Source organism: Neofelis nebulosa, chromosome 12, assembly GCF_028018385.1.
Source record: "Neofelis nebulosa isolate mNeoNeb1 chromosome 12, mNeoNeb1.pri, whole genome shotgun sequence".
NCBI lineage: Eukaryota > Metazoa > Chordata > Mammalia > Carnivora > Felidae > Neofelis > Neofelis nebulosa.
This window is the reverse complement of record NC_080793.1, coordinates 14,425,468-14,440,730: the sequence shown is the minus strand read 5'-3', so window position 1 is coordinate 14,440,730 and position 15,263 is coordinate 14,425,468. Positions and strand designations below refer to the sequence as shown.

Here is a 15,263-nt window from a genome sequence, read left to right as displayed (position 1 = left end):
TTTTTATTTATTTTTGGGACAGAGAGAGACAGAGCATGAACGGGGGAGGGGCAGAGAGAGAGGGAGACACAGAATCGGAAACAGGCTCCAGGCTCCGAGCCATCAGCCCAGAGCCCGACGCGGGGCTCGAACTCACGGACCGCGAGATCGTGACCTGGCTGAAGTCGGACGCTTAACCGACTGCGCCACCCAGGCGCCCCTAAATTCTTTACAAATGTAAAAAGATTGGATATATAGGCGAATTTTGTTTTACAATTCTTTTGAGTAATCATGCTGAAGGTTACTGTGGTGTTGTTTACATGAAAAGCCTAAAACAAAAGTAGTAATTCATGGAGCAAATTATTTTTTAATAATTCCTGTTACGTTGAAGAATGGGGTTCTTGACAGTAATTTGGTGGCAGTATGTCCAGGGGATCCAAGAATGATTAAATCTTGACCTGCCAGCAGGTCCTTCTCACCATTGGAGCTGCACACTCAAAGGCTAATTGGTCATAATTGTAGCAAGTACACTTAACTGATTACTATACATGTAGCCAAAACCTAAAGCAGTACTTTGGATAAGCTGGATCAGTGCACCCTCCTCAGGCTTGGGCCTAAGACCAGCTTCTGACTCTTCCTAACCTGTCCCAAAACATCCGATTGAAAGGATCTTACCACTTCCTGGCAAGTCACAAAGAGGAAGAAGTCAATCCAAAAGGGTACTTAGAGACCCTGCTAATGGCAAACTCCACTTACTCGATGGGCTTCATGGATACGGAAGCAGAAAGCAGAACTGAGTTTATGCATCCCCTTAGTAATTATGGTCCATGGTGGGGCTCTTTAACAATCCAGTGGAGTAGCTCATCTTTCCTTGGTTGGTAGCTAAATGGAAAACAGGGAAGGCCAGTAGAGAGACTGACTTGGAGAGGGGAGAAGAGAGACCTGAGATATCCATCTCATACACTCTGTACAAAGTTCTGGAAGAGGAAAGCAGAAATAAATCAGATATTTGTGTAGACTAGCTTCAAGGGGCTCATGGTTTTATAGGAGGTAGTTTTATAGGAAGGGAAGGAGACAGAGAAATTAGAAGTTTGAGGTAGAGAGTAATTGATTGGAGATCACCCCCACCCCAAGCTGGAAGAGTGTTCAGTGGTGAATTTCTTGATTTTGAGCCCTATCATAAAATAATTACCTCAAATACAGGGTTTTTGTTACAGCTTGAACTTAATTATAACTTAGTGACAAAGAAGTGTGTATCTATCAATAAAAACCTTATTTGCTCAAAAGAGTTTACTATTGGACATAGCAAGTAAAGCCCCTTTAATGTTAAGAATTTTACAAATTATCAATTATAGTCCTGTAGCCTATGATGAAACTAGAGATTAACTGAGAGGAAAACTGTCATAAGAAATTACTTTTTTTTAATTTCTGTGATCTAGAATGACAATTTAATTGGGAGGAGGTGGGTATTGTGAAGAAAAAAAATCTCATAGAAATTTGAGAATTCAAGATTTTTCTTGTGTCTGTCTGCATGGTTTTTAAATTTGCAGCGCAAACTCGACTATCAGAACTACATGATGAAATAGAAAAGGCAGAACAACAAATTTTAAGAGCTACTGAGGAGTTTAAACAACTGGAAGAAGCGATACAGCTTAAAAAAGTATGTAAAAGCAAAGTAGCAATGCAAGAGGAAATGCAAAATATTAAAGGTTTTCTCCCTTCATAACCACGTAAAACATTTTAAATCAGTGCTGCCTAATTAATTATGGTGTAACAGTTTTCAGAGTCAGCTTTGGTTCTAGCATTTTCCAATTACATTTTCCTTCCACCCATGATCACATCCTATTAGTGTTTTATAAAGTACGTAGAAGTAAATGACGTCTAATTTATGTAAAAATACGTGTTCAGTAGGAAAGTGTCTCCTTTACCCAGGGAAGTTGCTGTTTCCTGTTGTATCTGTTATAATCTGATTAAGCACTACCCACCTTTAAGATCCTGGGACCTAAGTTAAGAGTCAGAAGACATCTCTACTATACATGAACATTATCAAACACAAGCAGCAAAAATGTCAATGATATAAAATATGGTGAACAAAAAGAAGTAATTAATACACTCTCGGAAAGTTTGTCATGCAGAAGTAAGCAGCTCAAACCCATAATGTGATTGCACAGGGAGAAACTTAAAAAGGAAGTATTTTGACAGTTTTTCAGTGTGTAAAAGGTTTCAGTTATTTGCAACTTGTAAAAAGCAGTATTTCAAAATTATGATGGTAACTGCATTCATACCACAGTAGGTAAGGCAAGAATGTGAAGTTCAAATTGTAGATTATTTTAAAAGATACACTATTGTGATTTTAAAATTATATACTAACTCGAAATTGATTCAAGTTTATTGGAAGCTTACTATATGCTAGTCCCTGTCTGGGCTGGGCCCAGAGTGATGAATAAAACAGGTATGTTTCCCTCCCACATGCATAGGAAATAGGTAATAAACAGTAGGAAAAAAAAAAAAAGGAAAAAAATAATATAGTTAAACAACAATGTGTTATAGTAAAAAAATAGAAAATTAGGAGAGGCAGTAAAAAAGATATAATTTAGATTGTGAGGACCACAGAGGCCTCTCTGAGGAGGTGACATTTAGGCTGAAACCCAAAGGACGACAAGGAGCCAGCGAGGCAGAGTTAGGGGGTCAGGTATTCCAGGCAGAAGTGAGAGTGTGCACAAAGACCTTGACACTAGAGATTGCTCCGTGGAGTGAGGGAGAGTGTTCCAGAAGATCAGGGTAAAGAGTAAACAACCGGTTTCACAGGCTGTGGTAAGGGGTTTGGATTTTATTCGGAATGTAATGGGAAGCTTTTGAAGGACTTTAGGAAGTTAGAATGGCTAATCCTATTTGTGTTATTGTGAGGTCACTCTGGTTACTGCATGAGAGCAAAATGGGGTGAGGGAAATGGAAAGAATGGGGATGTGTCCCATGTCTCAGGGGGCTGTTGTTGAGTACAGGCAAGAGATGACAATGGTTTGGACCAGGAGGGTGACGGTGGATGCGGAGAGAATGCACACTGATTGTCAGCAAAATGTAGCAGTGAACTGATCAGACTTCAAAATGGGTTGGAAGTGGGACCTGAGGTGAAGGGAGCCATCAAGAAGGAGCTTACTAATTAAAAAAGAATGCTTTATAATAAATGTTGGCCAGAGCTTATATAAATAGATTGATAGATGTAAATAATGTGTATAATGTTGAAATACATGGATGCTTATAAAATGTGCTTGAAAAAAATTATTTTAAATGAGTACATATAAGCCTACATTTTTCACTACACTATAATTTAGACGACATGCTAGTAACAAGGGTAAGGGCGAAGTCAACTACCATTAATGTTATGGTTATTATTATTAATAATTTACGAGTTGCTTATACTGAATGACAACTTCGTTTTTACCTATTATGAGTTTTCATAAACTTTTATAAAGTGAGATTTTCCTCATGTAATAAGCATAAAAGTATAAAATGAATGGAATGCCTAGATGACTTTTACATTAGCTTTTATTTAAAAAACTGGTAGAGCACAGAATACCTTTTAGAATTTTAGAAATCACCGTCTTTAAATTTGTAAATCACTGTTGCTATCCTCTGTTAATTCTGTTTTGGGGTGTGTGGGGGATTAGATTTCAGAAGCAGAGAAAGATCTTCTTTTCAAGCAGTTGGGTAGTAGGATACAGCTTCTCAATAAGTTACGCCAAGAAGTTGTGGATCTCGAAACACAGATGGAAAAGCAAAGGCAAGAAATTGCTGAAAAGCAGAATGAGATCAAGGACCTGCAAATAGCCCTAGATAGCCTGGATTCCAGAGACCCAAAACATGTAAGCAAATGGAGAGATTTTGGCTTGTTTTATGGGGACTAGAATATCATTCCATCTAGAAATTATGTCTCTTCATTTTAGCCCCAGAGTTCTTTCTGAAAGTGTTTGAGTTTGATGCACAGATTTGAGTGATATATATGTTTATGGATGTGTGTGTCTGTCATATATATCTGGTTGTGTATTTTATACCTGTGTGTGTGTGTGTGTGTCTATCACTGTGTTGAAAACAAAACCTAAGGCTTGAAGGAGATAGCTTTTAATAGAATGATAGATGCATGGTGCTTATTTTTTTAAGTGACTGAGTTTCGTTGTATTTCAAATCAAGAGAAACCTGCTGCAAGGTGCTGTCCAAACCTTTACCCTTTCTCTTTTCTTGCCTTATTTTCTTAAGAACAAGGTGGTGAGATGGGAGAGCTGAAAAGGGTCCAGAATCCTTTTTCTACCTCATTAATCCTTTATGCAAATATTCTAAAGCTATTTGTTTCATATTGTTTTGTTTCTTCCTTAAAAAAGGAAACACTTTTCTAGAGTGTGTCCTCCTATGTGGCCGTAGGTGGGCAGGTGGCTGCAGGATGGAGTTAAGTTGTCTCTGTCTTGAGAAGTCTTAGTAATAGCTTACATTTTACCCAGTATTGGTAAAAAAGGAAGTAAAAAAAAAATTCCTGCATATTTTACTGGTATGCTTTGAATAATAATGTTATATTTTAAAGGAAGTTTAAAATCTCTGGATTAAGAGATATCATAGAATTTGACATGGTAAGAACAATACACTGTAATTACTTTCAATATTTGTTAAGTTATTTATCCTTTTAAACATTTTAATAAAATATCATAGATAATTTTGAGAAGAGGTAACCTTATCATTCACAGACATAAGGTGTCTTCTAACAAAAGCTTAAGACTAGTAAAATTGAAAGTAAAAGAGGACTTAATTATTTTAAAGAATTTTCCTTATGCGAAATTGTAGATTTTCCAGTAATATGTCATATGGTCAATAATATATATATTTTAAGTTTATGTATTTTTGAGAGAGAGAGAGTAGGGGAGGGGGAGAGAGGATCCAAAGCAGTCTCTGCACTGGCAGCAGAGACATGGGGCTTGAACCCCATGTGAGGTCATGACCTGAGCCAAAATCATGAGTCAGATGCCCAACCAACTGAGCCACCCAGGCTCCTTTTTGGTATTGTTAAAGCTACTTAGTTTTTAAGGTTACAGCTTTAGCCAAAGCACCAGAGGATGTCTCTTTTTAATTTGTTCACCCTGAGGGAGCGTCTTTTTTCTGCTTTGCACAAAGTCACCTTCTTGGCTAGGTTTAGGCTCCTCACATTCTACAAAATATAAACATTTTAGCAAGAGGGAAGGAATCAGGAGTGGGATCCCAGCATACTTTTCTATAGGTGTGGATAGACTTTTATCCACTTAAGTTTTATTATCTAAGCAGATAGAGTATTTTTCTACGTAGCAAATAGAATTTAAAAGTAAAAGTTTTTGAGAGATTAGAAAACAGTATGTCAGTCTGTGATTGGTGGAAAACAAATACATTAAGTGCCAATGATGTTTTCCATTATGCTGGGGTTTTTTGCATATACTGGTGAGGAACTTTCTCACAGCGTCCATATGGCTGAGGACATTTTTAAAAATTTTGCATAAGATGAAAGTGTGATTTTAAAAGATGAAATGATTTCCTAAATTCACCTTTTTAGGAAGAGGCTGAGCCCATGCTATGCTACTACAATGACCCTTTCCCCACAAAGGAACTAAAGGTGTACAGGGATTAATTATTTTTAAAATTAGCTAAGAGCCAAACCTAGGCAAGTTTTCAACAAACGAAAGCATTTAACTAGGTTTCTAAAGGAAAAAGTACTATTTAAAAATCAAATCCCATTTTAGCTATTAAAAAAAAACACACACACACACACACTTCATAGGTAGAGGCACAAACACCACAGCAGCAACCATAATAAAGGAAGATTTGTGTTGTTCTTCCCTACCTGGCAATGCCCTGTGGAAGCAAAAGGTAACTGACTGTTCTCTGTAGGGAATTAGCCTGTAGTAATCTGTTGCAAAGGCTGTGCGTGATTGGTCCTCGGAAGCTTCCTGTGTTGTGATTTAAAGCACGGAGGGTGGGGCCTGCCCGCAGAGGCTGCTCGTGATTGGATGGGTTGGGCTGCCGCTCACTCTCCGCCAAGAATGTGGTTTGAAGCCCTGGGAAGTTACTGAGACTCCAAGCCGATGACAAAAATGTGGCTGTCAGAGAGGGAAGTGCACGTGAATTTGAAAACAGCCTTAGAAAGTGTTCCGCCCACAGTTTCCCTGTTCTCAACGGCTCAGTTCTAACAGGACAAATGTTAAGTTAAGGTATGATCCTTTTCTCTCTCTCTCTGCAAAAGACTTGAAAGGAGGAGGAGTCAGAGATGTAAGTTCCTGTTTTTATAACTCTTGTGAGCGCCACAGTTGTGAAAATCGCAGAATCTACTTTTGCTCCCATGTGTTTAATGCAAATCATTGGCATATTGAGCTTTTTTGGGTTTTTTGCCCTGCGTGTAAAGAGATTTCAGTGGAATTTTTAATGGTGAACTTTAAAGGTTTATTAAGAGAGACATGAATGCAGGAGTTTTTTGTTTTTGTTTTAATTCTTTCTTGAGCCATACAAATTCTAAATGTACTTAGAATTTAAGCTGTTATCTGCACTTACCTTTCCAGAAAGATTTCAGATTGGTGTTAGGAGAGCAGAGAAAGAAAAGTTTTGAAAATTCCACCAAGTTTCTATTAAACAAAAACCATCTGACCAGGCTCTCATTCACTTGTTCCTTAAAAATGAAGAGACTTTTCTTTCTTGGCTTTGGTGGCAGCAGACATCTAAAATTGAGAAATGTTCTTTTATAATCAAATGGGTATTAGCCATGAGAGCCTTGGAGTTGGCTCTTCGGCCTGTGATACACTTCTTTCTCCTGCTAACGTTCTCTTGGTTTATTGTTCTGTTCCTCTGATCCCGTGGGGGCAAACCGGAGCCCTGAGGATGTCAGTGAGAGGGCAAAGGTTCTCTGGAGAATTATTTTGTCTCCACATGAACAGTTGCCTCTAAGGAAGACCTGGGCAAGTCATTGGTAGATCTGAGATTCCGTTTTCACATGTAAAAAGAAGAGTTAAGCCAGACATTGATTCTCAGTTGTTTTTTTCTTCCCTGAGCCCACCTGGAAGTACAATCCAGTTTTCAGTTGATAGTAGCTCCCTAATGCGGTGGCTCTCGGGGTGTGAGTGGCTGTGTGAATATGGGAAAACTCAGTTTTCCACCAGGGGCATATGTCTTGGTAGAGGAGTGTGCCTCCGTGTGGCCCTCCATCTTGACAGTGACTGGGCTGAATGGTGTAGGTCTTAGCTACCAGTTTATCGAACCTAAAAATCATGTGTTTCTTTGTCTAAGGAATCAAAAATACACTTGAATTCTAAGTAAGTATTTCTTCCATGTCTCTGTTTCTCCCTAAGAAACCTTTTTTTAAAAAGCGTGTTTAATGTGCTTTTCTGATTAAAAAGGTATTGTCTATTACAAAATGTTTAGTACTAAAAATATTCATTAAAAAAATCTGTAATCCTTCCACCCAGATATAATTCTTGTTAACATTTTAGAATACACTCATTTTCTATGGCTATATACTGAGTATAAAAATCAGTTAACATTTTGGAAACCAATTTTAATTGGTTTTTAATGCCCTGCAGAGAATATTGAGCTTGGCTACATTACCTCGTGGCTGTACCCTTGGAAAAATAATTTAATCTCCTTGATTTTCAATTTGCATATCTGTACAATGGAGGTGATTTTCAGATCAAGTTATCATGAGGTTTAAATGAAAACCACTGTGTGAAAACAACACAAGGCCTGACACAAATAGACTCAAAACGTTACATTTTATTTTCCATTCTGCCTTTAGAAATGGTAAGCATTATTATTTTTTTAAGAGTATAAGGAACTCAGGACTTTGTTAATTTTTTTTTTTTTTTCCAATTCAGTGCCATATGAAGGCTCAGAAAAGAGGTAAAGAACAACAACTTGACATCATGAACAAGCAATACAAACAACTTGAAAGCCGTTTGGATGAGATACTTTCTAGAATTGCCAAAGAGACTGAAGAGATTAAGGACCTTGAACAACAGCTTACTGAAGGTGAGAATTTAAGTAAGATTTAAGGTAAATCAGTTCTAGTATTAATAAAAGACAAGTGACACGCAGGCAGGCATTAATCCTGATATGCCTCAGTTGTTCGTACTAGTGTTTGATAGGGAAATATTTGCAGAGTACCCAAAATACTTGTTTCATCAAAGTAAAAAGTAAAAAACAAAAAAATTCAATTTTAGTTTTGTTGTATTGATTCCTAGTGAGTCAGGTCATTGCATTCAGTAGGCTAGAAGCCAGTGTATAATCATGGTAAGCTGGGGCATGTCACTCTCTTTCAAAGCATATAATCCTTTCAGGAACAAAGAGCCCATTGACACCAGGGCATTCAGTTTCTAGTTATAAGGAGAGTATGGGAAGAATTTAGGACCTACATTTGCAATGCAGATTGAGATTGTGACTTTGCCATAATGGTGGGAAAGGAAGATAATATAGGTTGTAGTAGTGTAAAACGATCCCAATCCCCGATTTGCCATTATCAGCTGTGTGGCCTGGGACAAGTTATTTCTGTCTCAGTCATTAGTTGTTGGCAAGATTAAACGAGGTAGTGTTCGTAAAGTGCCTGGCACATGGTAAGCACCCAGTATATGATTTGGTTGGTGGTTTGTTTTTTTTTATAAGTCTTCAAGTTACATGTTTATGCTGCCGGTCTTGGATTAGTCTTCTATGTTGAGTGGTTTTGTTTTGTGTATCTAGCAGCAAGAACTCACAGTGTTGCTGCACATTTTTCATTATTTTATTTGGAAATTTATTTAGAAAAGTTTACTTTCATTATTTTATTTTAAACTTTTTATAGCCTGAATTGAGCATTTTGTAAGCAATGCCCACTGAATATACTGTTTTTATTGCGTAGCTACTTAGTAGTCCTGTACTGTGGACCAGAGAGGGGAAAAACTATCATTATATCTTGAAAAAGAAAAAATGAGATAGTACACCATTTACAGTTTCATTCTTAGCCAGTAACAAATAACTAAGGAGACTAAATGCTGTAGTTCTGTATCTTGAAAGCATTTTCTTGTATACATTATCACCTTCCCTTTTTCCATTTTGCTTAGGACAAATAGCAGCAAATGAAGCCCTGAAGAAGGATTTAGAGAGTGTCATCAGTGGGTTACAAGAATACCTGCAGACTATCAAAGGCCAGGCAACCCAGGCCCAGAATGAGTGCAAAAAGCTACAGGATGAGAAAGAGACATTGCTCCAGAGACTGAGTGAGGTCGAGCAGGAAAGGGACCAACTGGAAATAGTTGCCATAGATGCAGAAAATATGAGGAAGGTATGATTTGTTTCTTCTTACCTGTTTCCTGAGCCTCAGAAGTAGGTGACGTCCAAATTAAGATAGCTAAGGAAGTTAGCAGCTGTGCAATCTGAAGTGACAAAAAGTCGCAGTGGCTATTTAGTGGGGTTCCCCCCCTCCAGGTGTGACACACTTGGAATCATTATTTTTCCTTTACTAAGAAAAGGAAGGTTATTTTAGCTGAATTTCTACCCCTGAAATGTGTTATCCCATAACTCTAAACAATGCGAAATTGTAGCTGTTACATTAGCTGTATTAAGTGGTTGTTTGTACAGCAAAATTAAGCACAACATAATTTTCTTGTTCATAATTTTAACTATTTACCAAACAAGAGGCCGTGTTGTAAACTCTACCCTTCTATACCTGGCTTGTTGCCATTCATTTGGAGATTTCACTTGATCTGTTTTAATTGTTTGACAAACTTTATCTTGCATGAGAACCCATATTCCCAAATTTCATCCCTCGTAGGGTTTGTGCTGGAAGTTTGAGGTCATATATGCAGCATTATGAAATTTCTCAGGCAGATAAAAATGTTAAAAATTGTTTTTAACACCATGCACTCACAACTCAGCTTAAGAAATGAAACTACGGATATATTCGAAACCCTGTGTGTACCTCCTTACAGAGGTAACAGAATCTCGAATATACTTATTTCCCTGCATCTCTCTTTTATTATATATAAAGTCATCCATAAGCAATATATAGCATTGTTTTGCACAATTTTAAGATTTATATAAAAGATATCATAGTGTACATATTCTTTGGTCACTTTTGTCTTCCTTTCTATTTATGTTTTGGGAAATTATACACGTTGATACATATAGCTCTGCTTTGCTTATTTTCGTGAGGGTATATAGCATTCCGTTGTAGGTAGCTACCACAAAGTTATTGCCTATCCGTTCTCCTCTTGGAGGACATTTAGGTGGTTTCTGGTCTTTTGCTATTACAATGTTGAGCGTAACATCCTTGCACACAATCTTGAGCATGGGGACTATGTTCACATTGGAACTGTGAGTCGGAGGGTATGTGCCTGCTCAACTTCATTACATGTCAAATTACCATCCATAGTGATTCGATCAGTTTCCACTCCAACCAGCAATGCGAGGACCACCACTATACCACATCCTTGCTAACACCTTAGTGTGGTCCAACTTTTATTTTTTAAGCTTTTATTTTGAAATAATTTTAAATTCACAAGAGAGTTGCAAGAATAATCCACATAACTCACTGTACCCCGCATTCAGAGTCCTCAGTGAATATTTTGCTACATCTGCTTTCTCTTCTTCTCATATATAATTTTTACATACTTTTATATGAATTTTTTTCTAACCATTTGAGAATTAGTTGTAGACCTCATCCTCCTTAGCTTCTAAATATTTCATCGTGTATTTCCTAGGAACGGGGACATTTTCTAACATAGAATATCTAAGAGAATAATTATCACATTCAGGAAATTTAACATTTTGTCAGTTTTATTGTTTGCCAGCCTGCTGAATTTGAAATGGTATCTTTTTATTATGAAAATTTTACATTTATAAGGAAAGTTGAGAGAATGGTTCAGCGAATATCTATATGCTCTCCCAGACTCAAAAAATATTTTGCTGTATTTGGTTTTTTTCCCCCGAGTTATTTGAAAGTTGGCAAACATCATGACATGGTCCCTTAAATACATATCCCTTAAAAATCAGGACATTTTCTTACATCACTATGATACCATTATTACACCTGGAAAAATTAACAATAATTCCCTAATATCATCTAATATCTGAACCATGTTCAGATTTTGCCAGTTGTACCGAGAATGCCTTTTACAGCTGTGTGTGTAAATGTATGTGTAGAGACGAGGCCAATGGTCCCACAGGGTGTCCCACATTCTGAATTTGTCTGCTGTTTTCTCGTGGTTTGTTCAGCTTGTTCCCCTATGCTCTAAATAAACTAATATCTTGTTTTAAGTGCATTTTCCCTTGAATACTGGAGAGACTGGGCACCTTCCATTTGTTAATTTGCTATTTAGCTTTCCTCTTTAGTGAATTCCCTATTCATGTTTTGTGTCCATTTTTTCTCCTGGATTGTCTGTCTTTTTCTTAATGATTTGTAGGAATTCTCTAAATATTCTGGACCTTTGTTGGTTGTATATGGAGTTTGCATTTTGAACAAGCAACTCAAATAATTCAGACCTCCCCGAGAAACTCTTCTGTGGAAGTTCTTATCACAAGAGCCTCCTCTTTAATCCAGAATCGTTTGATCCAGTTCTTGGAGATCCCAAATAAATAGGTGAAAGCTGTAATGTTTAATCATAAAAAACAGACGGGCTAAAATGAATCAGAACTGTGGTACGCCAATCAGTATGTATTTCTGTTGTCAGTACTCACTCGAGTTACTCTGTCATCCTTAATATTAGCTCTAGTCCCATTTTGTTCTTGTAATAAGTGAACATGCTGTGGTTTAATAGAAGAGGGTGTGGGCTTTGGAGTCAGAGATCTGGGTTCATATCCTGTCTTTTTAACTGCGCAGCCCTGTGCAGTTTACTTACATGTTCGTTCTGTCCTCTTCTGTGAAATGAGGATAATGCCGTGCCTTACACGGTTACCGTGAAGGTTCAACAGAATACACGTGAAAGCATTTATTCCAGTGTCTGATGGAGAATAGGCCTAACATTTTATACCCCTCTCTTCTTACATATTCAGGCACATTTAAAGTATCACACAGATGGTTACTTTGGAAAACATGTTGGTAGCTTACTGATTTTTCTGATTACATTTAGTCAGGACTTTGTTTTCCAGCCTGGATAAGCACAGCCTGTGGCTTCATTGTATTGTTAATGAGGGCTTTCTGTGCCAGGCCAGCATTGGCTGGCCATTTGGTTCACAGTGCTCAGGTTACTTATGATGGCTTGCGGATGCTTAGGCAGAACAGAGGGTTCCATAAACATACCGAATCCTTACAGGAGCTCGCAGAACTGGAGAGTGCCCTCCAGGAGCAGCATGAGGTGAATGTATCCCTGCAGCAGACCCAGGGAGATCTCAGTGCCTATGAGGCTGAGCTAGAGGCTCAGCTGAAAATACGGGATGCTGAAGCCAGCCAGCTCAAGGAGGAGTTGGAAAAACTTAGAAGGTTCAGCCAGGTAAGCAGCAGCATAAAGCCATCTAGAATCCAAGCCCTGTGGTCTTAGCATATCAGCCTTTCTTTAATTAAATGCAAGATTAAAGACTTTGTCATATACTGTATATGGAATGATGGGAAGAGTATACATTTTTGGAGTCAGATACTCTGAGTCCAGATACTACCTCTGTGAGTCCCTGTGTGAGCATGCAGATCACGTCATAGCTCTTGAGCCTCCGAAAAAATGCCTCCTTGTCTGTAAAAGGGGTTATAGTGAGGATAAGGGAAATACTGGGCACCAGAGCACCTTGTTCTATGTTATTTTGCTACTTTCTATTTGGGTTGGACGAAGTATCTACTAGTTTATATTGTACTTGCAAATTAGAGAAATAATTATTCACCCAAGAACCGCTTACTGATTGGCCTTTGAGGGCCAGGTGCTGTAGATGCTGCAGTGACCAGCACAGTCACTGTCCCTGTGGAGCTGACAGTGCAGTAGGTGACAAGGGTGTGGGAGAAAGAAAGGGATAGCAGGGGAGGGGTGGTCAGGGAAGTCTGCCCTAGAGAAACTCACTGAAAGGGTGAGTTGGATTTTGCTGTGCAGAGGCAGCGGGGGTGCAAAGGGAAGGGGTAAGGGACGAATGTTCTAGGCAGAGGCAAGGAGAGGGAGCACAGTGCATTTGAAGTGCTGAAAGCATGGCTCTTGGATGCCAGGAGCAAGAAGAAGAGTAGGCAGGAATGTGAGAGATCAAGGCAGAGAGGCAGACGGGCCAGTTACAGTGTATTCTTACTCAGATTAAAAATGTCATTTTCTTCAGCTGTTAGTCACATAGGCTGCATCTTTCGCCAGGAAGCCCATCACGACCTTCCTCTTGTGCCTGCTGGAAATCTGGGTTCAGGATCCTGCTTTGGTTTTCCTATAGCCTGTGCTCAGTTAAAACATTTTATCATGTGTCTGATAATCATCTGTTCAGACTGTCTGTCTCTCTTGCTAGACCCAGAGCACAGTGAACACCCAGATTGTATATGCTTGTTTCTCTTTTCTCAGTGCCTGGTCACGAAGGGGGTCAGTATGCACTTATTGGATGAAAATGACATAAAATAAGATAGTTTAAATCCCAGGAATGTATGTAAAATAGCATTCGTGTGATTAGAAAAGGAAAAAAAAAAGTCATGCTTATTATAGTAATTATGTTAATTTGTATCCCTTTACTTATCAGATATCAAAACCACTTGACAATTGTCAGGATTATATTTCTCAAGAGTGCCAAGGTTTACAAAACTACAGTTGATAAGATCGGACTGCAAAAATAGGAAGCTGGGGGAAAACAATTAAAATGCCAGAATAAATACAGATTTCTAAATAATGGTAAATAAAATGGCATCTCATTTCAAATAAAAAATAAATTCTCTTAAGTTTTCAAGCCAGCCTTTACTAGTTTAAGATCTATTCTCCGTTGTATTTCCATTGTCCTTTTTTTCCCCCTCGTGAGTCTTGACAAAAGTGTTATAGCAGCCTAGCCTTTTCACAGATTTACTGGGTATTGAAAGGGACTCTCCCCTTCTTGAAATCAGCACTGCCAGAATTGGTCTTCAAGCCATATGTTGAGGGTACGGAGCACAGCAGTCTCTCCCTGACCCACAGATCTCTAATTGGTGTACTTTAGCTCTACGAAGTCACTTGAGATGCTTGTTAAATGCAGATTCCTGGGCCCTGTCCTCGAGCTTCTGGCCCATTGAGTCTGAGAGGTAGTCTGGGCATCTGCATTTTTCACAAGCACACCAAGTGATTTTTGATGAGGACCGCAGTTTGAGAAATACTGGTCTGAGGAAAAGAGGAGCAGTCGCTGTTGAATCACTCACAGAACTCTCAAAGGTAGGTCCTTGGGCCCAGCGCTGAGATTCTAATTTGGTATATCTGGGCTGAGCCCATTGTGATGTCTACTCTTAAGTGTTAATAGTTGAAGCAGACATATGAAAAAGATGAACTTGGGCTTTGAAATCTGAGCGTACAGACATAAAATGGAGTTACTATGAAACCATAGCTAGCAAGGAATTGTGCGTGTATGTAAATTTATTTATGGCTTTTTAGATTGAAAAAGCTGTCGCTGTTTTATGTTTTCATACCGTTTGCTTCCCATGGCAATAGTTAGAACAGTCGGCCCTTCAAGCAGAACTTGAGAAGGAAAAGCAAGCCCTCAGGAATGCCCTCAGAAAAGCCCAGCTCTCCGAAGGAAAGGACCAAGAGAACAGCGAGCTCCGCACGCAACTTAAACAGCTGCAGGTAGAGACGCGTTCGTCCAGGGTGCATTCTCACGTAGGACACCCTAAGGTGGTGCTGCCTGTAGTCAGACCCTTAATAGCCTGTGCCAACACGTTGTAGGCTACTTGAATTATTAGAAGAGAAGAACTCTGGGTGGGACGGTACCAGAGCCTCTGTCCTCCTGTGAGCCCGTCGTTGTAAAATTATGAACATGCGCATCTTCTGTGTTGTGGTGGTGATGTGAAGAGACGGGGGCAGTGTCAGGAGTAAAGAGCCAGCGCTGTGGAAACTCACGGGTGACAGCCATACCTTGCGTTTCTCTGAGAAGCAGATTTGTCACCAGACGGAGCTAAAAGGATCAGATTGGTGCATTCTTCTTCCCCTGAAATATCTTTGTGATTATCCAGGAATTTAGCTAGAGTGGGCCGCAGAACTTCTTAACTGTAAACAGTGTTCACAGTCGCCTTCTCAGAAAGGGTTCTACTAAAAATGCAGTCATTTTACATCTGTGGGGGTTTGCCTTGGCGGAATGTCTTTTCTGCTACTGTCACAGTAATCTGCCCGACAAACTGCCAGAGAAGCAGGTGG

At 38.9% G+C, this 15,263-nt stretch overlaps 1 protein-coding gene and 1 long non-coding RNA gene across 11 annotated transcripts in view; one reads left to right on the top strand and one right to left on the bottom strand.

Moving 5' to 3' along the window:
• Window positions 1-15,263, top strand: part of CNTRL (centriolin) — an 84,496-nt gene that overhangs the window by 30,540 nt on the left and 38,693 nt on the right. For 5 of the 10 annotated variants that reach the window (XM_058694317.1, XM_058694319.1, XM_058694315.1 and 2 more), the window contains 6 exons: window positions 1,530-1,639; window positions 3,648-3,842; window positions 7,851-8,004; window positions 9,069-9,289; window positions 12,258-12,434; window positions 14,562-14,696. In XM_058694317.1, coding sequence (XP_058550300.1) covers window positions 1,530-1,639; window positions 3,648-3,842; window positions 7,851-8,004; window positions 9,069-9,289; window positions 12,258-12,434; window positions 14,562-14,696 — 992 coding nt within the window. Of the gene's footprint in view, window positions 1-1,529; window positions 1,640-3,647; window positions 3,843-6,011; window positions 6,201-6,240; window positions 6,259-7,850; window positions 8,005-9,068; window positions 9,290-12,257; window positions 12,435-14,561; window positions 14,697-15,263 lie in introns of those variants that run through there. The other 5 variants (XM_058694321.1, XM_058694320.1, XM_058694324.1 and 2 more) reach the window with 5 other exon arrangements.
• Window positions 201-5,922, bottom strand: LOC131491413 (uncharacterized). Its single transcript, XR_009251437.1, has 2 exons — window positions 5,834-5,922; window positions 201-861 (listed from the first exon to the last, which is right to left on the bottom strand). It is a non-coding gene; the product is annotated as an uncharacterized LOC131491413 (long non-coding RNA).